Consider the following 27,451-nt stretch of genomic DNA (forward strand, 5'->3'; position numbering starts at 1 on the left):
TGCAGGCAGGCACATTAGAAATATCTTGTGGATTCTTAGCTTTTTTCACTGAATACTACTGGTAAATAAATGTATTATGGAAGGCAAATTCATCAAATCAGTCGTTGGAGATAAACTTGTTTGGCAGCGTCCTTGCAGCTTATTGATTTGCTTGTCCCCCTCTGCAGACCATCTCAGTCACTGAGATACTTTCTATAAATCTGTAATAACACACTGATTTTTTCCAGAGATGCTGCCTGACCCGCAAAGATACTCCAGTACTTTGTCCCAACATTTTGTTTCCTGCTTGTGCTACAACATCAGTCACTAAAAGTAAGCATGCAGGTACGGCAGGCAGTGAAGAAAGTTAATGGCATGTTGGCCTTCATAGCGAGAGGATTTGAGTATAGGAGCAAGGAGGTCCTAATGTAGTTGTACAGGGCCCTGGTGAGACCACACCTGGAGGATTGTGTGGAGTTTTGGTCTCCTAATTTGGGGAAGGACATTCTTGCTATGGTGAGAGTGCAGCGTAGATTCACCAGGTTCATTCCCGGGATGGCGGGACTGACATATGCTGAAAGAATGGGTCGACTTGGCTTGTATTCACTGGAATTTAGAAGGATGAGAGAAAATCTTATAGAAACATATAATATTCTTAAGGGATTGGACAGGCTAGATACAGGAAAAATTTTCCCGATGTTGGGGGAGTCCAGAACCAGGGGGGTCACAGTTTAAGAATAAGGGTTAGGCCATTTAGGACTGAGATGAGGAAAAACCTTTTCACCCAGAGTTGCGAATCTGTGAAATTCTCTGCCACAGAAGGCAGTAGAGGCCAATTCACTGGATGTTTTCAAGAGAGTGTTAGATATAGCTCTTCGGGCTAATGGAATCAAGGGATATGGGGAAACAGCAGAAACGGGGTACTGATTTTGGATGATCAGCCATGATTATATTGAATGGCAGTGCTGGCTCGAAGTGACGAATGGCCTATTCCTGCACCTGTTTTCTATGTTTCTTGCAACTCAAGAATACTGAGCAGAGAGAGGCTCTGAAGGACTCTGAAGCAAGACACCCATGGTTACCTCCAGAAATGAGAATCGTGGTGGCGTTTGATCATCTTGAGCAGGTGGGCAGGTGGACTGGGAACTGTCCGTGTCATCTGTTGACTCCAGTTCGTAGCTCAAAAGGCCGGACTTTGGTTCCAGGATCTTCTCGCTGGCAGGGGTCGCCTCTGACTGCGAGGACAACGACATGCTTTGTGGATCACCTGTACGGTCCTTGCTGGGTGACGGTGGTCTGCAGCCAAAACAAAGCACAAGCCCATCAGTTGGAGATTAATGAGCAAATGTTCATGGAGTTATCAAGAGAGTTTTTTATCCTTTTTGTTTCCTGCTGCAATTGAACCCCTTAAAGTTATAGAGTGATGCAGTATGGAAACAGGCCATTCGGCCCAATTTGCCCACACTGGCCAACCTGTTCCAGCTACACTAGTCTCACCTGCCTGCTTTTGGTTCATATCCCTCCAAACCTGTCCTATCCTTGTACCATGTGTAACTGTTTCTTAAATGTTGGGATAGTCCCTGCCTCAACTACCTCTTCTGGCAGCTTATTCCATACACCCATCACTCTTTGTGTGAAAATGTTACCCCACAGACTCCTATTAAATCCTTTCCCCTTCACCTTAAACCTATGTCCTCTGGTCCTCAATTCACCTACTCTGGGTAAGAGACTCTGTGCATCTACCCGATCTATCCCTCTCATGATTTTAAACACCTCAATAAGATCACCTGTCATCCCCCTGCGCTCCAAGGAATAGAGTCCCAGCCTACTCAACCTCTCCTTATAGCTCAGACCCTCTAGCCCTGGCAACATCCTCATAAATCCCCTCTGTACCCTTGCCAGCTTGATGACGCCTTTCCTATAACATGGTGCCCAGAACGGAACACAATACTCTAAATGCGGCTTCACCAACATCTTATACAAGTGCAACATGACCTTCCAACTTCTATATTAAATACTCTGACTGATGAAGGTCAACGTGCAAAAAGCTTTTTGTTTCACCCAATCTACTTGCAACTCCACCTTCAAGGAACCATGTACCTGCACTCCTAGATTCCTCTGATCTACAACACTCCCTAGAGACCTACTATTCACTGTGCAGGTCCTACCCATGTTAGACTTCCCAAATGTAACACCTCACAATGTTGCATTGTAAGTCAGTATACCGAGGAGACGACATATTCAGGGATCTCATGAGAACCCCTCCTGTTGCTCAGGCTCATCCGTCTGATCTGAGCAGGAGCTATCAGTGTAATTTTTCCAAATAAAAATATTCCAACAATTGCAAAATGACTTGGAACACAACTTCCATGCAACCCCACCCCTCCGCCCACACCACCTTTTCATGGACTACACACCCCAACATCCACCCAGCCAGTCTCTTTTCATTCTCTGGATGATGAATCTCATCAAAGTATCTCACTACCCCGCCACAACCTCCAAGCTCTTACATTGCATCTTTGTAGCACTCCAGCTCATTGTTTCTGCTGCCCACTTCGAGCTCGTCATTGCTGGAGCCTCTGTCCTCGTAGGTGCCATAGTGGTCTTTGTCTTCAGGTGTGCAAAACTGGCCTCTCTCCTGCACAAGGGCATCAGTGTCCTTTTCCTTTGTGATGGGAGTTATGCAGCAGTGCTTCACCCTGTCCTGAAATGGAACGGAGAGAATTAGAATCACCTGTAACTGCCCCCATTAGATATTCAAGTTGACGTATCAGACATTCCCTGTGTTCCACACATCCCTCCCCCACACTCTCCCTTACTGAAAACTAACTTTTGTATCTCTCTTTCCCACTCTTAAAGGGTCTCACACCCAAAACTTTCCGCACATGCTACCTGACCTGCTGAGTTTTGGTATCAGTTTATTGTCATATTGATGAACTGTACACTGCAAGGGCCAGGAAGCGAGCGGGCAAGATCATCTCTGACCCCTCTAACCCTGGCCACAAACTCTTTGAATCAATTCCCTCTGGAAGGCGACTCCGGATTGTCAAAGCTGCCACAGCCAGACATAAAAACAGTTTTTATCCACGAGTAGTTGCTCTACTCAACAGCCAAAAATCTGTAGCCTCCCTTTGATCTGGTATTTTGTTGGTTCACATGCTTGATCAATGGTGTTTTATCATTAATGTTTTATTATTATTAATGTTTAGTGTTTTCTGAGTCATTCGTAACTGTCACTGTATGTCATGTTGTTACATTGTGGGCGGAGCACCAAGGCAAATTCCTTGTATGTGTATACTTGGCCAATAAACTTACTTACATGTACCAAGATACAGTTTTCTGTGTCATCCTGTCAAAGCACACCATACAGGATGACAAAAGGCAGTGCAAAAAGAGAAAGGAAATAGGAAATAAATACAGCTGCAGGGAAAATCATGGATAAAAAAGGGCAAGGAACAAATATCTCATGTTGCTGATTTTAATGCTCTTTATCAATACCAATAGAACTTCCTCCCTTTCCAAGAGAATTCTGAGTGTGCGACTCATTCTTACCATGACATACCTCACAATAACCTGTATTGAAGTTCATTTGCTAATTACAACTTAATTTATATCTTTCAGCACAAAATCGCAGACCTTCTTCAGAATAACATACTCCCTGTAATTTAGTTGTTCATAAAGTTTGAACTTGCACTGCCAGTTCCAAAATCAGAATCATTGATGTAATCAGTGAACGTTTCCCATCTTTGGTACGACCTTTAAACCTGTTCTCTCCCTGTTGATTTGCATTCAAATTGCTGTCTATTCTGCTACTTGTTCTCATATTCAGTAAGTTCTTACTTAAATCTTGAGTAAACTGTACAAAACCTTATTGAAAAATACTGAAATTCCAGCAAACCACATCTTTTGCATTACTTTGGTCATTCTGTAAATAATTCAACAATGATTTTCCCGTCTGAAATCTACATCTTCTACCTTCCAGAGGATTCTTATACACATTTTTTAAGGAATTGATTTTCCTGCCACAAAGATGAATACAAAATGATTCAGAATTCCCTGAACTTCATCATCGTTAATTGTAGGAATCACATGAACTGTCTTGGCACCATTCCCTTTTCAAATGCCATCGCATCCCAGTTTATTTTAATATAAATCTATGTAATTCTTCACAAACAGTTCCTTTTGAACTTTGATCAATTCTCTCTCTCGTTTATATTTTAAAGATCTTGATATCTTTTGGGGTTTCCTGGCAATGTCATGACCATTATGTTATTTTCTCATTGTGTCTTTTTAAAAATTCAATACAGCTGCTCCTCAAACTACCATGGAGTTACGTTCCGATAAACCCATCGTAAACCGAAAATATCGTAAGTCGAAAACACATTTAATACATTGCGATCACATGACCAGAAGTGACGTGTGGCTTGCTGCCGTTGCCGAGCGTTTGCTGAACGTAAAGTGGAAATATCGCAAGTCGAAGCATCGTAAATCGGGGAGCACCTGTATATATTTACTTTCAGGACTTCCTGAGGTGGTTTACAGAAAACAAGCCGTTTTGCAAAATGTCATAACTGTGATAATATAAAAATCATGGTTGAATGAAAAAACTTGCAAGTCCTCCACACTTAGAAATAAAGCGTCGAGGTGCTTTGCATGCCCTCCAGGAAGCAAGATAACTCTGCTTTAACATTGTATCTAAGACACGGCTGACAAAGAAGCATTGCATCAGTACTACAGGACGGGGTGGAAGATTGCAACCTTCACGTGGTCCGCCCTGCTTCAACGAATGCAATCAACCTGGCGTGCACAATCAAATAAGATCAAATAGAACAAGTTGCCCAACAACTTTAGGCTGTGCACGCCATATGCAAGAAGAAGTACTGCAAGACAGATGAAGCCCGAATCAAGTTGTCCGATGAAATCAGAACCTTTGACTCAGAGGCAAGAATTACCAACTATGCCAACCTTCTCCATATGTATTAAAACATTCTAGTTTCTACAAAGTGCAAAAAAAGTCAATTTGTTACAAGATAATCCCTTTTCATGTCAATGCCCTTCTACATAGGGTAAATTCTTTGTTCTATGTGATTACTATCACATCTCATTTTTTATGTACCTCACACTGCAGTCAGACTCTCAAATCCTCCACACCACAATTACAAGCTCAGCAGTAAGCAGGCTGACCCAGAGGAAGCTCATAGAATCTTATTCTACCCTCTTTGTCTTGACTGATTCACACACCAGTCAAATGCCTGTGTATCCACTTGTCACTTGCAAGGCTCTGTCCCTCCCCCACCTTTTTCCAGCTTTCTCCCTCCTACTACAATCAATCTGAAGAAGGATCCCGACTCAAAATGTCACCCATCCATGTCCTCTAGAGATGCTGCCTGACCCACCGAACTACTCCAGCACCTGGCATTTCACACATGAATCCAGCGTCTGCAGTTTTTTGAAGCCGACTCCTTGGCTTCCCATGTGGTATGAACCCAACTGTGTGGACCTCTGATTTGTGCTGGACATTAAAGTTAGATCAACAGCATTTAAAGTTGAAGAAGTGTCCATGGTTTCTGGCAAACTGCCCTGAAATAATACATCCAGTACTTTGCTCCACAATCCGATGTACGGATTCACAATGTACAAACAGTCCCTAGTTTTATAGCCATTATACTTCAGGTCACACCAAGTACTTTGGAAGTATAAAATATTCATGACATGGAAACGTTGTACTATTTCTTGGGCAACAAGACACTCTCAGTACACAAAATTGCTGGGGAAACTCAGCGGGTACAGCAGCATCTATGGAGCGAAGGAAATAGGCGACGTTTCGGGCCGAAACCCTTCTTCAGACTCTCTCAGTGCCTGCTTCCCAATGCATCTCCAACCATCATTTTAACCATGAATCTTTTCCAATTGCTGGATGCAAGTGCTTGATGTTGCCAATAGCTAAACTATCGTTGGCCATGACCACTACTTGTGTGTACTTTCGAAACATCTCATCTTCATTAAATCTGAGGAGAAAAAGGAAGGGAAGAGTACAGGGACCAGGGACTCTGTCAGGAGTGTATCACTGTAGTCCAACAGAACCAAATGTCTGGCTGTGAGCAGGTGGGGCAGAATCAGCAGATCTCACAGTCAGAAGCTGGTAATCCAGCTGGTGGTGAGATTACATGATCCAAAGTAAGTCTCTGGACCAACCATCTCACCAAGTTTGCAAACAATTTGCCTTTAAAAACACTGAAAACTTTAGTGAGAGCAACTCCCTAGGGACCACAGCTTGGTCTTTAGATCTGCACTTTGTTCAAAGACTGATTTTAAATGTAAAAAAATAATCAAGAGGTCCTTAGGATTTTAAATCAAGTTCAGTGTAAAGTACACAAAGAGAATTGAGGAACATTTCCCATCCAATATTTGATGCAGTCAGCATTCAGCAGCCACCCAAGTATTGGACCAATGTGGAAAATGGAAATGGCAATCTGGAGGTGGCAGCAAAGAGCAAATGCTTGTGTTTTGATTCAAGCACCAAATCCTAGAGTCAGAGTCATACAGCAGGAAACAGGCCCTTCGGCCCAACTGCCCCATCTACACTCGTCCCACCTGCCCCCCCCCCCCCCCTTGGCCCATATTCCTCTAAACCTTTCTATCCATGTACCTGTCTAAATGTATTTTAAATTTCCATTCAAGATTAATATTAAAAATCATCCTCTCTTCCTACATTTCCAACCTGCCTTGAAGAGGAAAAATCTTATTTGGGAAGAAACTGTGTTTACGGACATGGCTAAAGCACGTTTCCATGTTGCCAAAAATGAGGATGATTAATTCTTAACATGCACAACACAAGAGCTACATTGACCCACCCGCAGAAGGGGGTGACCAACAGATGCTGCTAACTGTAGCAAATTCTGGTGAGGTGTCTGGTTTTGAACATTTGCGTTTTTAGGCACCATTACTGACTATGCTGGTCATCATCACACTTGACTTGGCTGTTAATGTGCTGAAGTATTCTCATTCATTTCGAGAAATGACTAACTGATGTATGGAGATAAAAAACATATTTTAAATGGGAAGGATTTTTTAAAACATCGGCCATGCTCAATCAGAATTCCAGAAATCTTTGAAGACGATGAATGAAATGAGGCCGGGGAAGTGACAAAATATTTAGTTGCACAGAAGCAGGCAACATGTTGAATTAATTTAAAAACTGAAATAATAAATCCAAGAATAACAGGTTGTCGTCTGGCAGTAAAAGATGCAAGTGGTCGAAAGCAAGACATGGTTCAATGATTCAGAGCAAGTGCCAGTGAAATGAGAAGAGGCAGTAACTTGGGCAATAGCATGCACTGTGCCACATACTGTGCAACTGAGCTAACCAGGGGAGCATTTCAGGAATATTTCAAGGGACACATTCCCACTTTGACATTTGTAATTAGTTTGGCAAGCTGATAGCTGATGTCAGGGCACGGACAGACTCTAGTGATCTAAATGTCACATTGGGAAGTCAGTTTGTTATTTCAGGGAGATTACACCATATACTTCTTTTCCCCATCAGGGGGAGTTGAAATCGTAATGTTTATTTCCTGTGGATCAGTCCAGGCCACGGGGAATATTCATGCACATTGGGTTGATTTATCGATACCATTCTTTTGTTCTTTTTTTGTTTAAAAGAAAATTTAGAGAGTGTTAGCATTTCAAGTTTATCACTCGACTCCAAAGTTGTACGCTATATCCTTGTTTCCAAGTGGAAGCAGGTCACAGGCATTAGTAAGTGTCTCACCTCCTCCCCCATCACTCAGGGCACTTTACTGGTTTCCTTGATCTCAGCACACTCCAGCAAAATCTGCATGTTGATCCATCAACCTTTTCATTGCCCTGGCCCAACCTTTTCAACCAATCAACCCTGTCATTGCGAAGAATGGTCCCAACCCACAACATCTCCTACCCATGTCCTCCATAGATGCTGCCTGACCCTATGAGTTACTCCAGCATCTGCAGATGCTTGTATGATGCTTGTGTCTTCCATTGTTTTAATCAGTTGATTTGGGCACCACGATCGTTGTTCTGTTATCACTGGCATTAACGTCAGGCGTCCCTCTTTGAATTTTCAAAACCCACACAAAATACAACACCTCTGAAAGCACTCTCAAAACCAATCTCTTTGACTAAGCTTTGAGCTATTTTTGTAACTTTCCTGTAAAGACTCGGGCATGAATCTCCTAAAATCATATTCAAGGCACAACCTAAATGCACATATTTATTGATAGGTTCTGTTCTAATGTAATTCCAGATAAATGACTGGGAGATTCATGAAATGGACGGCTTTCCTCATTAGATGAATTACTGCGTTTTCTCCTCGTACACCAGCCATTGCATTCTTCTTTTCAGATTTATTGTTTTGTGGAATCTGATTGAAATGATTGAATGGATACATATTTTCATTCCATACCTAAACCTCCACTTCAGTTCCTCTTGTGTTTCAAGTTGTCACTTTCTTACATGTACATGGAATACAAGGATATCCCTAACTTCTTATTTCATTGTTAAAGCCCTATCCCACGGTACGAGTTCATTCCAAGAGCTCTCCCGAGTTTGTCCCGATTCGAACTCGGAGATTTACGGTAATGGGCACTCGTCGGTACCAGGGGCTCTCGTGGACATTTTTCAACATGTTGATAAATCTTCACAAGCCTTCCCGATCTTAGCTGCCATTAACGAGTCTTCCCGAGTACCTGCCGTTAACGTTACGAGCCGCTATGAGACGTCCCCGAGCTCCGACGTACCCACTATGTTCATTCTCCGTGCTTACCACGAGTTTGATTTTTTTTAAACTCGGGAGAGCTCTTGGAATGAACTCGTACCGTAGGACAGGGCTATTGCACTGTCAGAACACCACCTCGGGTAGAAATTACCCCTTGTCCTAACTCCAGCAGTGTGGCATTACAATGACTGTCCCAAGTTCAGCAGTGTGTGGCCACTACATGGATTGTCCTAACACCAGCAGTGTGTGAATATTACATCAATTACGAGACCATGGATTGAATACCTATTTCAAATGATACCTAGGGAAGTGAATTGGGAGATCACAGAGTTGAACAGCAGAGAAACAAGCTCTTCAGCCACCCATGTCCACACTGACCTATTTTGGCTATTTGCATCCGACAACAAGTTGACCCCCCGCCCTCGGGCTCCTCCTCATTCCCTTTTTCCTTCCTTCTCCCCCCCCACCCCCCATCAGTCTGAAGAAGGGTTTCGGCCCGAAACGTCGCCTATTTCCTTCGCTCCATAGATGCTGCTGCACCCGCTGAGTTTCTCCAGCATTTTTGTGTATCTTCGACCTTCCAGCATCTACAGTTCCTTCTTGAACAACAAGTTGATTTGACTTGATGTGACTTTGCCCTCAGGCCATCTCTCTGTCTAAGGTTCATAATATGCATGTAGATAATTACTTTTGCAAAGCAAATTTGAAGCTCAAACTTTAAGAATGATTTATATTCGAGGCACAGAGGTGTGGCTATGTTACCACTGTGCAAACAAACAATATCTTGCTTTAGAGTAACAGATGCATTAAAATAAAATTGTGCTACAGGTAACTCCCAGGTTTCAGCCAAATCTTTTACTGACTATTACTTAACTGTGAGCTATCGTGCAAGCAAGAGAATCAATCTGTTAATAATTTTACAAAGATCATTCATTACCAGAGGGAGGTGGGGAGAAGAAAGCACTGACTTAACAGATCCCCAGCGCCTGGTTTCATCATCCTACATGCTGCGGGCCACGGCTGGTTACTGATTTACAGGGAGGCTTAGAGTAGAGTGGTACGGGAAGCTGAACAACAACTGTGGTAACTTTGATCTAAACTTTCCCTGTTGGACATAACGACAACTTCTACCCCTCCTGCTCAGAATTATCTATCTTTTCTGAAGGGAGAAGCTGGGAAGCTTAAAACACATACAATGCTTGAAATAGGCTGTGGGCCGAGGAGCTTTATTCTGCAGTTTCGTGACCCAAGTCACCAAACTACATGAAATTTTCACATATTGTGTAATTTTTTTAATATAAATCGCCCCTGAAACTCGATATGAAGAAGACTTGCACATTTTTATTAAATTAGAGAAAAACCGGAAAAATGTCGGGAATGTTTTAGTCCAATCAAAGCACGTTTAACATTGAGTTGTCTGCCAGTTGGCCAATCACGCGCTTTGTTTCAGGCTAGCACTATCAAAATGGCTGAGGGGGCTTCACAGATGCCTGTTTTACTGGAGATTCCGATGTGTTGTTCTGTGGAATAAATGTCGTGGAAACTTGCAGCAGGTAATTGTATTTAGTGGGAAAAGCATTAAAAAGGCTGAAGAAAGTGCTGCTAACTGGATGGAAGTGGAAGAAAGCCTTCAAAGTCCCTGCTGATGTGCTGGAACACAAATAAGGCCCCTATGAATCAACTAACTGAAATGTAAGACTAAAGTCTGAATTTATGAAAATCTATCTGTATGGAGTTTAATTAATTTAATATAATGTGAATAAATTCATTCATTCATTCATTCCTCATTCATTCCTTATTCATTCATTCACTCACTCACTTACTCATTAATTCATTCATTAATTCATTCATGAAATTGAGGGCCTAAACTATAACACAGTCAATTAAACATTTTCACTAATGCCAGCCTGTTGTAGAGCAATAAGTCTTTAACAGCTAATCTCGGAGCTGCCTGTGAAAACTTACCGGGAAAAAGTGCTCCGATCGCAGGACCTAGGTACTCGCGGTAAAGAGCGATCGATATCCCTCCGTTTTTCTCCCGTTATCGGGGTCTGAAAACGACCGCAATTGACGGCACTATGTACAGCCTCTCCCCCCCCCGCCCGCGGAGATGATCCGCGGCTCCGCGTTCGCGAATCGGCCGCTTATTAATTGAGACCGCGGCTTCACTTTACCGCGAGTACCTAGGCCCCGCGGTCGGAGCACTTTTTCCCGGTAAGTTTCACCTTTCAGTTAGTTGATTCATGGGGGCCTTATTTGTGTTCCAGCACATCAGCAGGGACTTTGAAGGCTTTCTTCCACTTCCATCCAGTTAGCAGCACTTTCTTCAGCCTTTTTAATGCTTTTCCCACTAAATACAATTACCTGCTGCAAGTTTCCACGACATTTATTCCACAGAACAACACATCGGAATCTCCAATAAAACAGGCATCTGTGAAGCCCCCTCAGCCATTTTGTGTGCTAGCCTGAAACAAAGCGCGTGATTGGCCAACTGGCAGACAACTCAATGTTAAACGTGCTTTGATTGGACTAAAACATTCCCGACATTTTCCGGTTTTTCTCTAATTTAATAAAAATGTGCAAGTCTTCTTCATATCGAGTTTCAGGGGCGATTTATATAAAAAATTTTACACAATATGTGAAAATTACATGTAGTTTGGTGACTTGGGTCACGAAATCCTATTTCTAGACACATTTTTGATGCTCGGCCCACAGCCTAAAAGCCACAAGTCTCACCGTTAAAATTAAATTACAGGTTGTTCTGCTGTAACGCGATAGTTGTTAGAAGGCTTTGTTATAGAACAGCGCGCAATAGGAATGATTGTTGTGTCGATGGTTAAAGGGGATGGTTTAGGAGCTGAAGAGTTTAATGACAAAGTTATTTCCCTCATAGGATTTTTAAAAGTAAAAGTTATTTTTAATAACTATGTTTATTTCTGTTGCTGGAAACTCAAAATACAAAAGAATATGTTACGTTGTCCAGCAGAGAATCATTGCACAGGTTCACTAAAAGTGATTGCTGGTCAATTTCAATCGCCTCCTGTGGTGAAACTGAGACTGTTCTTCAGAGACATTTATGTCTGATTACTGCAGGCTGGTTACATGGAAACTGTTATTTTTCCAAGACAGCTTTTTCCCTGCTTGCCAATTTGTAAAGTTACTTTTAAACAATTTAGTTTAGTTTAGAAATACAGCGCGGAAACAGGCCCTTCAGCCCACCGAGTCTGCACTGACCAGTGATCCCCACACATTAATACTATCCTACACACACACACTAGGGACAATTTTACAAGTATACCAAGCCAATTCACCTACAAAACCTATACGTGTGGGAGGAAACCAAATTATCTCGGAGAAAACCCACCTGGTCATGTGCACGGGGCAAATAAGGAAAATTATCTGCAAGCAGCCTAGGGCAAAGGTTGCAGCAACCTGGCAGAGAACAACCTGCTGCTTCTCCTGTCCCTGTTAGCGGGGTGCTGGGGGTTGTGGAGAGGGAGATTAACGGAGAGAGGTTTCAGCCACTGCCTCACCAAACAGAAACATGAAAACAGCCATCAGGATCAAACAACGAGGCACTTATCTATTTGAAGACCAAAATAACCTTGCATGGCTGGGTTGTTGCACACTGTTGACAAACCGGTTATATACAGCAGGAAGTGTTTTAAGTTTTTTTTACATTTACATGCAGCTTACTGACTGACCACAAACACACCAGACATGCATAAATTCAGTGTTTGTGTCCAATCCTTGTGGCGGCAAGATACTGACTGAACTTTCGACCTGCACCCAGAAATATAGATCACTAAACATGCAACAGGGAAAAACAACCTGGGCAGAGTTTAAACCTGTTCAACCCATGGTGGAATGGGAACCCCACTTGTACAGCTGAGCAGAGCAGAAACTACATTATTCGAAAGCAAAATGTAGTCAAATTATTCCTGTCATCCAATTTCTAAAGCTAACATTAAATATATATAACCTGCACCCAAATATACTCGCACTCATGCACACACACACACACACACACAGAAAGTATCAATTAATCAATCTTTAATCTTGTACTGGACTTCATTTTCAATACCTAAAGTCTGTCAGCTTTGCTTTGGTTTAAGGATCTAGGGAATCCAAGATGCTTTGACAACGTGGTCACGCAGGAAGTCCAAACTCGCGTGTACCGGATAGAACTGGTATCTCAGTCAAAGTGCTCACCTACCTTCAACAAATCAGTGTAAATATTGTCCTTCACAGAAGCCAGAGGCCTATTTCATGTCTCCCAGAGCAATCCCATCGATTCCATCCCCCCTCTGATCTCTCAGTAACTTATTTTTATCTCACATGCCCATCAATCTTACCATGATTCTCCCACCTCTTTCTCACACAAGAAGTTACTGTATTAATTCAATTAATCCACCAACCAGCAAAGCTTTGGGATGTAGGAGAAAACCAGAGTATACAGAAATCCCCAAAGCTAAAGGGAGAACGTGCAAACTCCACACAGACAGCAAGCGAGGTCAGGGTTGAACCCGGGTTTCTGGCACTGTGAGGCAGCTGCGCCACTCTGCTGCCCCAAGATGACGACGGGTAAAGAATTTTAAAAATGGAAGGTACAAATCAATAAATATCGGCACAGATGAAATGTGTAGGAAGGAACTGCAGATGCTGGTTTAAACTGAAGATAGACACAAAAAGCTGGAGTAACTCAGCGGGACAGGCAGCATCTCTGGAGAGAAGGAATGAATCTGGGTTAAAACGTGGTCGGAGAGTCGGAGAGCAGGGGGAATCAAGGAGGTCTGAAGAAGGGTCTTGTCCCGAAACGTCATCCATTCCTTCTCTCCAGAGATGTTGCCTGTCCCACTGGCAACTTTTTTGCGTCTAACTTTTTGTGTCTAACATCAGAGCAGAGGTGGCCTAGTCATCTTCTGTGGCCATCTCTTCCCTTCCCTTGAACCACCAGTCTAATCTTAAATTACCAACTGCACTGTCTCAACATCGTCCTAACAGTTGAAACCCTAAACTAATCACATCACTCCAATTGTCTCAGTAGCACGTCTGTAAATTCACAGTTAATCTGGGACCAAAGCCGGTTTCAGACCAGACCCCTGGTTGCGAATCCAAAACCCTGACTGAAATCTGGGTGGGGATTGACCCTCCACAGAGTGCCAGCGACCTGCCTGTTCTAGATGCCGACAACTGTTAGCCAATTGCCCACTTATTGCGAGGCTACTTGCGACGAGCAAGCTTGCCGGCAGCTGAATCACAGGAATTTATTAAATGGTGGGGGGAAAAATATACATAAACCAAGATTCACAGCCACAGTGCCTGGCCAATGCTATGTAGCTGCGAATCAAATACCAGGGCACTATCTTGAGTCAATAAAATTTAAATAAGGAATTTTATTAAACAATTCATAACACGCACTGAAGTATACAGAATACATTTGAGCCCATTTTTGGCTGCAGGCACCAATGAATGAAGTAAAAACTTTAATTTCAAATCAGGGCCATTAAATCCCCCAAGAATACTGGTTCATATCCATAAATGATCTCATCTAATACCAGGGTTATAGAGAGCTCAGGGCTATCTAAGAAACATCTCTGTACTTAGTCAATATGTTATTGCAGTGGGAAACCATTTACTGGTTAGAACATCCTTACACTCAGGAACAAAGGGCTAATTTATCTCTGATCATTGAAGACTTTCAGTGAAACTGGTTACGTCAAGATAGAAACATAATCTTTAAGTGTTACCAGCAAGAACAGAATTACAAAATGCTATCAGAGATGCACAACACAAGCCCAAAATATCACTCATCCCTCCTTGTTTCATATGTGGACAGAACCATTGCATCACTGTGAACAGGCCACAAAACCCCTCGGCCTTGGTCCGCCAGTCAGAATACTGGTGAGTTGATTGTGACAACTACACCCCCCCATCCATCTCTGGTAATCTATCACCACCAGCCAGCCCTTGGGTAGTTTTCCATCGCTGCCTTAAAATGTGAAGACTCTGCTCCGGCTTGGAGGGAGAGACTTCCGAAGGTTCACCACTTCCAGAGAGAACAAAAAGCCTTCTCACCACCCTTATTTTTACACAGTGACCTTAAGAACAAACATCCTTCATTATTGCTGTGCCCAAGTTCTGGACTGACTCACCGATACTGGGGGAGGACCGTCACCATAATACTACTACTATTATTATTATTATTATTGCACTACCATTGTTTGTTCTTTGAGTATATATATATATATATATATATATATACACACATAGAACTATTTTTCCTCTCTCGTTTATTATATTGTTTACAGAGTACTATGTTTACATATTCTGTTGTACTGCAGCAAGTAAGAATGTAATTGTTCTATCTGGGACATATGACAATAAAACACTCTTGAAGATTTTTGTACTTTTACACAGTACTTTTGTAAGAGTTCCGACCCAAAATGTCACCCATTACTTTTCTCCAGAGATGCTGCTTGACCCGCTGAATTACTCTGGCACTTCATGTCTATGGACAGGTACATGGATAGGAAGAGTTGGAGGGATATGGGCCAATGCTGACAAATGGGACTGGCTTAGGTAGGGCACCTTGGTCAGCATGGACGAGTTGGGCCGAAGGGTCTGTTTCGATGCTGTGACTCGAAGATTCTAATTTCCTACCCAAGTTGTGTTTTCAAGAGAAAGTTGGATATAGCTCTTAGGGCCAATGGAATCAAGGGATATGGTTAAAAAAACAAAACAGGAATTGGGTACTGATTTTAGATGATCAGCCATGATCATATTGAATGGCGGTGCTGGCTCGAAGGGCTGAATGGCCTACTCCTGCACTGATTTTCTACGTTTCTATGTTTAATAAACAGATGATTTTTGGGGGTTAAGTAGCCTTTTGTGCAATCAGCTGGTTGCTACGAGCTTGGTCACGTATCTTTCTGCTGCTCGGTCGATCCAATGCTGTAATTGGAGGCTGTTTCGAGAAACGACTGAGTTGCTGCATCAACTACTTCCTCTGTAGCTCAGCAATGTGAACAGGTTCTGCGTGGGGAAGAACTGCAGATGCTGGTTTAAATCGAAGGTAGACACAAAATGCTGGAGTGTCTGAAGAAGGGTCTCGACCCGAAACATCACCCATTCCTTCTCTCCAGAGATGCTGCCCGACCCGCTAAGTTACTCCAGCATTTTGTGTCTACCTTTGAACAACTACTGCATTGGTTTCCATCATTATTTAGAAAATATTGAAAGCACAACATTGGTTGCAATTCAGGAGGCCTAAAGCATTTCTATTTTGAGCGTTGTGTCATCTTGAACCTCCCCTGAAACACTGCAGCTCAGTCTGTCATTATGTAATAAATAGCAGGGGAACAAAAGCTGTCGCATCAGACTCTGCACACAGTCACATCCAACAGAATCGTAAATGCGAGGATGCCCAGCAGTTTGTTTTAAAAATAGTCAAATAGTTATTTATGTGTGCCTGGTGTGACCTGAAATCAGGACTTCCCCATACAGCCCAGGAAAGGGAATAATTCTGACGGAGTCACTTACGAAGCACCCGCATAACTCTCCTTCCAGCCTATGGCACGGCATGACTGGGACTGCACTGCACAACTACCAGGGAAATGGAGCATAATATGTATGAATGAGAGAAAAATATTAAAATTAATACATGGAACCAGCCAGAAATGGGGTTGCCTCTCCCATTACTGTTTAGTGTTCAGCCATGAGCGAATGGCGGTGCGGGCTCGACGGACCTGGTGGTCTACTCTCGCACCTACTTTCTATGTTTCTATGTTTCTATTACATTAAAGATAGACTTAAAGTGCTGGAGTAACTCAGCGGGTCAGGCAGCATCTCTGGAGAAAAAGGATGGGTAATGTTTCAGGTTGGGACCCTTCTTCAGACTGACATTACATTGCCTGACTACACTCTGATCTCGGCTCAGTGGCTCCATTCGTACTGTGTCTTGGAGGGACTTGGACACGCTGGTATTCCCATGCAGTGGACGTGGCCACTTACTAGAGGGATGCTTACAAAGTAATGGCAGAGCATGTTATAGATGATGTGCACCAGAGGCACAGGAGTGAACACTTCCCTTGTCTCACTGGAGATTCATGCTTTCACCTGAAGATGGAGAGGATTCCGTGGCACTCCAGACTTTGTCTCGAGGATGGAAATATCCCAGAAACTGACAGACTGAAGGCTGAACCAGCATTTTTTTAACTTTACTTAAAGAACCAGCCTTCCTTTCTCCACCCATCCACACACTCAAACTCACTTTCTGCCAATCCCTTGCTGTGGGTTTGTTTATAACTCATAGATCCTTGGCCAGTACACCGGCACACGTTTCAGGGTTGCAGGTTTCACAGCGAAGAGCGAGTGTAAGAAAGGGTGACAGAGCTGTTTAGAGAGAGTGTCTCCCAGCCCGAGGTTGAGAACAGTCTCAGCAGATGGGGCAAATTGTTTCGGTCTCAGGTGAAAGAATTCTTAGCACAAAGTAACATCTATAAACGCCACTTAATAATCATTAAAAATACCTCATGAATAACAAATCATTATGAAAAAGCCAATGCAATCCAAGAAGGCACATTACCATGGGAACAAGAGAAAAGTATTTCAAAATAAGCAAGTTACGGGTGTAATGCTAACGCCCTCCGGCTCCAGTCTGCCCAATACCTGTTGCTTCTTGTCTTTGACCAGAGTCAGGAACAAGGAGGTAGATTGTTCGACATCACAATGCTGTTTCACAGCAGCAGAGACAAACACCTATTGGTCCTCTCTTAGAGAGGTGGCTAAACAACTGCCCAGTTTAAAATCCAAGAGCCTAAACAAAAATATGTTTTCCTCATAGGACACAGAATGCGGGTCAAGCGGCATCTCTGGAGAAACGGACTGGTGACGTTTCGGGTGGGGACCTTCTTCAGACTGATTGTAAGGTGGGGGGGGAGAAGCCTGGAGAGAGGAGAGGAAGGACTAAGCTGGGCTGGAGATAGGTAGACACAGGTGAGGGGACTTTTTAAATAGACAGATGGTAGGAACAAAGGCCAGAGACTAAAACAGAAGGTGTGAGACTAAAGGATTGAGGAGTTGCAAATTGTGAAGCCAGAGGAAGGAATGTGGGCAAACGGGGAGAGGGAGGGAAGAAAAGGAGTCCAGTTAGGCACGGGGATGGGGGGGGGAGGAAAGAAGGGGGAGGGAGAGGAACATTAAATTCCCTAATACTAGGGGACATGTAACTCCCCTCTCTCTGCTCCCGTCAACCACAGCAAATGAAGCACATGTACCGTTGTGGCTCCAATGCACTGTGCCACATTTACCTGCTGACCAAGTACTGCTGATTAGGAGTAAGCCCAAGTCATCACGTTACTTCCCAATTAAACCAGTCTCACCATCAAACATCTCCATTGTGGGGGGATGTTTTGATGTATCTATCTGAAACTATCTACTACTGTTATGTTGTATTCTTTTTTTATGTGCTGCATGGCAAAAAGAATTTCACTACACCGAAAGGTGTATGTGACAAAATAAATTTGAAATCTTGAATCTTGATGGAAGCCAGAGGGCACTTGGTCTACCGCAGGGGTTCCTGAGGGACAAACAGAGATGTGTTGCCACATTACATAGCGCCGCTCGAGTGGAAATTCCCATGAATTTAACTGCAAGGCCCCATTGGCTGCACCACCTGGGTAAACAGTGATGGGGCTTAAAGTCCCCTGTTTGCTCCACTGCCATCAGAATGAAGGATGGTTTATTATTCTGTTGTTAGGATGCGGCACTGTGAAACACCACAGCTTTCAAAATCTTCTTCCTCCTGCCTGTCGACACGGAATAAGCTGCCACAGATCCCCGGGGGAGGGGACATACTTGTGTCTCATTAACCTCTGTGTACAACTGGAAGGGATCAGGCAGCTTAAACAGAGGCGCTGTGCGGATTTCTTCCGGTGTAATCTTCTCATCCCCTGTTATGTGCACACCCACTGAGGCTGCTGCTGCGCTGTTAGAAGCTGGAATATGTGTCAGCTGCCTGAAGTGATGCCCTAAACTGCCGACATATCCCTGTGGAAACCCCTGTCAATATCCCCAAGATGCTGAGGCTTTTTTTTTTAATAAACTTCACCCACTCTGCAATGAGCAGATCATTAACCAGAGTTCTCAAACTTTACTGACCCAGGATTAGAAATCTGATGATTCCCTCGCCCACTCCCTCTCCCCCACATAGCAAGCACTGGGATTACACAGCAAAGGCAGAGTGTCAGACCCAGGGAACCACAGGGATTACACAGTGAACACAGGGTAGAAGACTGTGCCCATTCCGCCCAGTAAACTATGTACATTCCACCAAGTGAAACACACAATCCCAATTTAGTTACCCGTTCAGGAAGACACAAAAACACATAAGAAAGTTCAATAAAGAGAGAGGCTGCGGAAAATATAGTGATCTCTCAAAAGCACTAACATTTCAAGGTGTCAATGCAACACTGCATTTGTCCCTCATCAGTTACAATGCACATGATGTTCCTACTGTCCCAACGGAATATTCTGTACATCACTGCAATATGTTTATGTATCAGTGTCATTCGTTCATATTTTCATGCTTCTAAGCTTGAGTTTCTTTCAATAGAAGGCAATAGTTCAGGGTCAGTCAAAGGGAAATGAGCAATGGCACCAGTAGAATGTGTTACTGTATGCACAGCGGGGAGAAAATAAACACTTTACAATTAGAGTTCGGTGAAGTGGAACATTACTGAATTCACAGCATTAATTAGATGAGCCGATGGAAGCAAATCCAACCCACATTTCCTGAAACTGGGTGAAGTCTAGCCAATGCTGTCAGTGGACAGGTTCTGGGACGGTTGCAGTTTGGTCCAAGTGACTTCATGCATGGGGTCTAATCTGGGAATAGGGAGGATGGGGAGAGAGTTGTGTTTCTTAAACAAATTCTATCGGGCAGTGAAACGAGTGACCTTTGTTTGTTACTGGCATTGCCCAGTTGGCCCATACAATGCATCTTCAGGTAAGATGCACCTGCAGCTGAATGAATGAGCAGAGCGACACCATACCAAGATTGCTGATGCTCTTTGATTTACACCCTTTATGGCAAACGAGTCTGTAGACATGCAGAAAATAATTATCGTTATGGACTACGAACCAAGCGACCTGCAAGATCTCTCTGTTCCTGTCCAGTTAACCACACTCAAAGAGTCCAGCTGCAGCTTTGCACCACTGGATTCCAGCAGTGAACAGCTGGACAGAAGGAACTGCACCGACCTCTCACTGACCATGTAAACTCAGAGTGCTATTAGAGATATAGACATGAGAAGAAGAAAATGCCATCCAACCATGACTCCAGTGATGCTGCCTGACCCACTGAGTTACTCCAGCACTTTGTGTCCTTTTGTGCAATTAGAAATAGCCACAGCCGTGTCACACAGGCTGGTCTAAAACCCAGGATGAAATAAATGCAAGTTTCCATTATCCAGCCATTGTGTTTACCAGAGCACTCTCGTGCCTTGCTTTTACTTAGAACTGCACTCATTTAGTACCTCGCCCACTTCCCAGGCATACAGTAAGTTCCCACATTTGTCTTGGAGTGGTCCTATCCTCTCCCTGGCTACCTTTGTTTTTTAATATCTGTATAAAATATGCCTCTAGTTTCCTTAATCCTACTCACCAAATTCATTTCATGGCCCCTGTTGGCTCTTCGGATTCCTTGTTTGACTATTTTCTTTATATTCCTCAGCCGCCCTGTCGGATTTCAGCTTCTCTACCTTGCTTTTTGTCCCCTTATCTCTCCGGTTTAGAGGGATATGGGCCAACAGGGCAGGTGGAACTAGTGTAGATGGGGCATCTTGGTCAGGATGGGCAAGTTGGGTCGCAGGGCAGGTTTCCATGCTGTATGATTCTTTGAATAAATTTACAATATCCCTCCTCATCCACTCTCTCTCTTGGCCGACTGACACAAAGTGCCAGGGAACAAACAAGAGCAATGACCAGCTAATGTTTTTCTACTCTGGGTTGTTGGTGGGCAGCAAGATATTGACAACTCTGTTAAATATCCATGCATGCAGGGAGAAGATATTCAACCAAGTCAGACCCAGTGCAGATCATGTACAATGGCTGGAATCATGGGCTGAGACCTGGGCACTCACAATTGTTCACAAGTTATAGGAGTAGAATTAGGCCATTTGGTCCATCTCTGCCATTCACAGGGCTGATCTCTGCCTCCTAATCCAATTTTCCTGCCTTCTCCCCGTAAACCTTGACACCCGTTCTAATCAAGAATATGTCTCTCTCTGCCTTAAAAATATCCACTGACTTGGCCACCACAGCCCTCTGTGCAAAGTGTTCCACATATTAACTACCCTCTGACTAAAGATGTTCATAGAAAATAGGTGCAGGAGTAGACCATTCAGCCCTATGAGCCAGCACCGCCATTCAATATGGTCATTAGCCAAGGTTGGAACCGACGAGATCCACAGCAAGTTGGCGTGTTAATAGAAGGGGAAAGATGCAGGTGGAAGGTTGGTTTTGTGCAGGGATCTTCTAAAATCAGTACCCCGTTCCTGCTTATTCCTCCTCACCTCCTTTCTAAAAGAGCTTTAATTCTGTCATGACCTCTGGTCCTAGATACTCACACCAGTAGAAACATCCTTTCCACGTCCACTCTATCTATGCCTTTCATTCTTCTGTAAATTTATATGCGGTCCCCCCTCAACCTTATAAACTCCAGCGAGAAGATGCCCAGTGCTGTCAAACGCTCATCATATGCTAACCCACTCATTCCTGGAATCATTCTTGTGAAAAATCCTCTGGACCCTCTCCAGAGCCCGCACATCCTTCCTCAGATATGGGGCCCAATGGCAATTGTGATGGGGAATGTGGCTTTAATTCCTGATTCCAACCATGGTCTGGGTAAAAACATACTCCAGATCCACTCTGAACCTCCTGCCTCTCACCCTAAACCAAAGCTCAAGTGTTACCGACCCCTGCAACAGGGAGACATTTCCCAATTGTGCCCCTCAATGTTGCATGCCTCCGGCAGGTCTCCCCCTCAGCCTCCTCTGCGCCAAGAAAATGAACTCACACTGTCCAGTCTCTCCTATTAAACGAAGCACATCATCCCTGCAACATTCTCTGAAACTTTTCTGCACCTCCACCAGTGCTGTCATCCTTCCAATAGTGTGTTGTACACAATATTCCAGCTGTGGCCTAACCAACGGTGTGTACATTTGTACCAAAACCCCAGCTCTTATATTCTATGCCCTTACCAATGTGGTCAAGTATCACACCTAACTTCTAGATCACCTATCGCCCAATGCTGCTATTTTCTACAATACCTGAACATGAACAATGAGGCCCCTCTGTGCCTCAATAATCCTTTGGGCACCAGCATTGTTTCATACCCGTATCTGACCCCCCCAAAGTACATCAACTCGCACTTTTCAAAATTAAATTCCTTTGGCCATTGGTCTGCCTATCTTATCAACGGATCATCACCATCAATATATAACCCATGACTATTCTCATCTTCAACAACAGTGCCAATCTTCACATCTACAAACTTTCCATTCATACCTCTCACATTCTTATCCACATTATTGATGTGTAGAACTAACAAGTAAGGGTCCCATCACTGATCCCTGCAGTACACTACTGTTCACAAAACCAACCCTCTACCTGCATCCTTCCCCTTCTGTTAACACACCAACTTGCTCTGGATCTCATGGGTTCCAACCTTGGCTAATCCTCCATGTGGGACTTTGGCAAATGTCTACGTAGACACTTCAACCATCAGTACATATTCTGATCTCTTTCAAAAATGTGCTCATTGCCCAGCAAGTACCTTCTCTGGCCAAGCCCCATTGGGTACATGTGTGACAAGGTCCACCATGACCATCAAAGATTGAAACATCTCTTTCAGGGTCCCAGAATCGCCTCCTTGCCTTCCAAACCATGCTGGGAGACATCTCATTCAGCCTCAAAGATTAATCCACCTCTGCGCTAGCAAAAACATCTAACGACTTCTGCTTGTTAATGACACGTTCCACGATTTCCCCTCCTCACCCAGAATTCTTCAAATGATGATCTTCTTATATTTTGTGACTATATAAAAATGCTACTTACAAAATGATCAGACTATACAGATTATGTAGCTATTCAAAGTATATTCAAATGATTGCATATTATTTACATTCAATAAGGTTTTTGACAGGTACATGGATAGGAAAGGCTGTGGAGGATATACGTCAAATGCGGGCAGGTAAGAGCATCTTGGTCGGTACGGGCAAGTTGGACCATGTTGTATGACTCTGTCACTTGAAGCCAACAATCCTCAATGGTTTAATTGCATTTCTGACATCAGATGAGCAATTATAAACACATGTACAATAGCATTTTCGTCTGGACGTATATCAATGATTTGGCTGTGTGAGCATTCACGTAATTAAAAAAAAGCTATATCATCAGCAATCAACATTAAATGAAAAACTAATTAGATTCTAAGAATCATCGTGGGTCATCATAAGACACAGAGAACACAACAACCTCTCCTTCAATGTCAGCAAGAAGGAGCCAGTTATTGACTTCAGGAAGCGCTGTGGAGTTCATGCCCCAATCAGCATCAATGATGGATGCCAAGAAGCGGAGACGGTCGAGAGCTTCAAGTTCCTTGGCGTCGATATCACAAAGAGTCTGGCCTGGGCTAACCATGTTGATGCTACAGCCAAGAAAGCATACCAACTCCGCTACTTACTCAAGGATGACACCCTCCCATCGGGCAAAAAATACAAAAGCTTGACAACATGTACCACCAGACTTAGGAACAACTTCTTTCCCATTGATGTTAGACTATTGAATAGCCCTTTCATAAACTAAGGTGTAGTTCCGATCTTCCAATCTACCTCATTACAGATGTGTGACATTTTCTCTGTATGTTTATGACTATAATGCTGTAACACCATATTCTGCACTTTTGGAATTTTTCTCTTTCCACAACATGTTGTACCTGTGTACGGCTTGATTGTACATGTACGGTATGATTTGACTGGACAGCACACAAAGTTTTCAACTGTATCTTGGTACTCGTGACAATAATAAAGTAACAAATGTATACAGATGCTCAGTGCAATCACTAGGTCCAACACATCTCAATATAAAAACATAGAAACAAAGAACTGCAGATGCTGGTTTATACCAAGGATAGACACAAAGTGCTGGAGTAACTCAGTGGGTCAGGCAGCATCTTTGGAGGAAAAGGATGGGTGACATTTTGGGTCAGGAGTCTTCTTCAGACCAAAGATCCTATAGATAGATCACTCCTTCTAAATGCAATGGGCTGAAGTGTAGTACGCAACGGAACGGAAATGTGGCCGAAAATTACCCATGAATCTGCCCATGACCTTACTAAGTCTTTTTCGTCGAGTGATCTATCTTGCTTGCTATAGGATTCTTGCTTCAGACTGAAAAGCAGGGGCTGGGGGTGGGCGAAAGAAACAAAACAAGAAAAGACCAGGACCAATCAGTGCCGGCCACAAATGACCCTAGGCAGGGCAGTGCCTGGCAAGCCCATTGTTGGCTAGGGAAGGTGTGATCTCAAGAAACAATGTGGAGAACTGTGGAACTGGTAAAACAACTCGGGAGGAGCAAGAGGGCGGCAAGGAGGGAGGGGAGTGTAAGTAGAAGTTACTTCAAATTAGGGAATTCAACTTTCATAATGCTGAGTTGTAAGCTACCCAAGCAAAATGCCGTTCCTCCAATTTGCGTGTACATCACTCTGGCAATGGAGGAGGCCCAGGACTGAATGTAATATAAAGTGCTTGTCTTTTACCCCTCTACCAAACATTTCCACTTGCTGGAAGCTCCTGCCCCATAATACCCGACTGCCCTTGACACTCACAGATGGAGATAGATTGCAGAGGACTTTGCTTCCCACACCTGCTGCACGTGAAGAACATCAACTCTGCCAAATTCCCAAATGTGTTTTTCAGAATGGACATTTATTGACCGCGACAACTGTAATCGCTTCATTCACTCCCCATCCCTCCGACAATGGCTCTGACTCTAGGCGTTTATTTAAAGTTGTTTGCTGCTGATTTAGATTTCAAAGATAATGTCTTTTAAACATTATTCTCGTTTGCATTTTCTTCACAAAAGCTTGCACACAGGGAGGGGCACATGCCTGCACTGGTTACAGAGGTGGATGTGACGTTGCGTGTCACATGGTACAAAATCCAGCAGGCTTTGGTTGCACAGGTGTGTTGTTCGTAGATTGCATCAGCCGAGACCTTTACACACACTGCACTTTAACACCCGTGCTGCACTCCTCCCATTGGTGCACACTCCCCAGCTACTCGCCATGTTTAGGCGACATGGTGGTGTAGCGGTAGAACTACTGCATTACAGCGCCAGAGACCCAGCTTCGATCCTGACTATGGCTGCTCGTCTGTACAGAGTTCGTGCGTTCTCCCCGTGACCTGCATGGGTTTTCTCCGAGATGTTCGGTTTCCTCCCGCACTCCAAAGATGTACGTGCTTGTAGGTTAATTTGCTTGGTGTAAATGTAAATTGTCCCTAGTGTGTGTTGGGCAGTGTTAATGCGCGGGGATTGCTGGTCGGTGCGGACCAGGTGGGCCGAAGGGCCTGTTTCCACGCTGTATCTCTAAAACTAAATACGTATACAGCTGAAGTGAAAAATATTAAAGACTGTGGCGAGAATCACATCAAAAGAAAACTGCGCGATGCAACATTATAGTTGCACATTACAGATGCTCATGAATCACATTGAACAAGTAAGATATTTGTTCTTTCTTCCATCCCCTGCCCTCCCCACCCATATCCTTCACACTGTATGGGCATAACTTAACTGGGTCTAGAAATATGGAACTGCAGATGCAGGACTACAAAAAGATACAAAGTGCTGGAGTAACAGCATCTCTGGAGAACATGGAGAGATGACTTTTCAGGTGTAAAGCTGGGTTCTGACCCGAAATGTCACCTATCCATGTTGTCCAGAGATGTTGCCTGACCTACTGAGTTATTTTTTTAAACAGCTGAGATGGTTTTAGGGGCTGGGACTACAGCACTTTGTCCCACGAGACATTCAGATAATTAGCGCTCAATTCCCACAGCATGGGGCAGCTGAGAAAATCTGCCAACACAACATTGCATAGTCATTCTGAAATACGGATGATTAGAAGTCAACCTCCTCAAGAAAACTGCTCAAACAATAACAACTCCTGCAACAAACTTGATGGCATTCATCTGTTGCAATGGAACATATGAAGCTATCGGCATTCAGATTCTGTCATGTTGGACCATACATCAAGGTCCACCTCACTCATTGAAGGGTCCGACAGTCACAAGTCACTAACAGCAATGGAAATCCACTCTCCACAAAAGGCCGGGTCGTGTCATCGACAGCCTCCAGAGACCAGCAGCATGGATTGAACCAATAGCCTTTATAATGTCAACTGAATCATATTAACCCACAGGAGAAAGGGCTTTAATCTGACCAAATCCATCGCACGAACTGGGCTGAAGAAATCAGCCTGACAATAAATAAGTACAATTTAAATACTTCATGAATTGTTAACGCAAACAATTAAGTGATCTGTAATTTGCATTTCCACCCACAGTTGTACGAGCTCAGACTGCAGAGACTAATCCCAACACGAGGTTCGCTTTTCTCAATCTCGACATGAAGCTCAGCAGGGAACAGATACTTCCAGACAACGCTTCATCTCCGAGACGGTGGTGTATCTGTACCCATCCCCACTCAGGTGACTCCACATCTGACCTTGCTTTTATCCACGTAACCACAATTCTGGCCTCTTGTGCTTCTTCGACGTCTTCCATTGACTTCAAATGCCTGGTCACCAGCTCTGGACATGTGCTGATGGGGAGGGAGTTCCAATGGTTTCCCCACCAACAGCCTGACTAACACTGTCCAACATTCAGCAGAAGGTGTCCTCGTCCCCCCCCCCCCCCCCCCCCCTCCCAGTGATGACCCCTTCGCCCAACACCTCCGCTCAGTTTGCAATAACCAATCTGATCTCCCGGTGGCTCAGCACTTCAACTCCCCCCTCCCATTCTGAATCTGACTTTTCTGTCCTGGGCCTCCTCCATGGCCAGAGTGAGGCCCATCGTAAATTGAAGGAGCAGCACCTCATATTTCGCTTGGGAAGTTTACAACCCAGTGGTATGAACATTGACCTCTAATTTTAGATAGTCCCAGCTTTCTCCTCCCCTTCCCAGCTCTCCCTCAGCCCACTGTCACCGCCTCTTCCTTTCTTCCTCCCCCCCACCCTCACATCAGTCTGAAGAAGGGTCTCAACCCGAAAAGTTGCCTATTTCCTTCGCTCCATAGTTGCTGTCTCACCCGCTGAGTTTCTCCAGCATTTTTGTCTACCAACATTCATCTGTTATATATTGAATGAAAACTCAACCCAAGCCTGACTGCAGCCACTCCAACCGAACAATTGCCACGAACTATACCAACCTCAAACAAGATATCAATCCGTTGCTGGATAAAAGACCAAAAATTGATCAAGGAACAAGTGCCAAGGCACTAATTCTATAGAATCCACCCTCCCCTGGATTACAAAGGAGCCAAGCCCAGACTGAACCCAAATACTTAATCAGTAGATACATCTGAACTGAAAACAAAGTGTTAGCAATGTCATGTTGGGTCTCGAGGGTCTTCAGTTGTAACATGGGAGGAGGTGATTCT

General features: G+C 43.8%; 1 protein-coding gene across 3 annotated transcripts in view; it reads right to left on the minus strand.

Moving 5' to 3' along the window:
• The window catches only part of kiaa1671 (KIAA1671 ortholog), a 137,838-nt gene that overhangs the window by 10,921 nt on the left and 99,466 nt on the right, over window positions 1–27,451 (minus strand). For all 3 annotated transcript variants that reach the window (XM_033043394.1, XM_033043392.1, XM_033043393.1), the window contains 2 exons: window positions 2,490–2,683; window positions 1,062–1,275 (listed from right to left, as the gene is read on the minus strand). In XM_033043394.1, the coding sequence (XP_032899285.1) occupies window positions 1,062–1,275; window positions 2,490–2,683 (408 nt within the window). The remainder of the gene's footprint in view (window positions 1–1,061; window positions 1,276–2,489; window positions 2,684–27,451) is intronic.

The sequence above is a fragment of the Amblyraja radiata genome, chromosome 25, assembly GCF_010909765.2.
Source record: "Amblyraja radiata isolate CabotCenter1 chromosome 25, sAmbRad1.1.pri, whole genome shotgun sequence".
Classification (NCBI taxonomy): Eukaryota; Metazoa; Chordata; class Chondrichthyes; order Rajiformes; family Rajidae; genus Amblyraja; species Amblyraja radiata.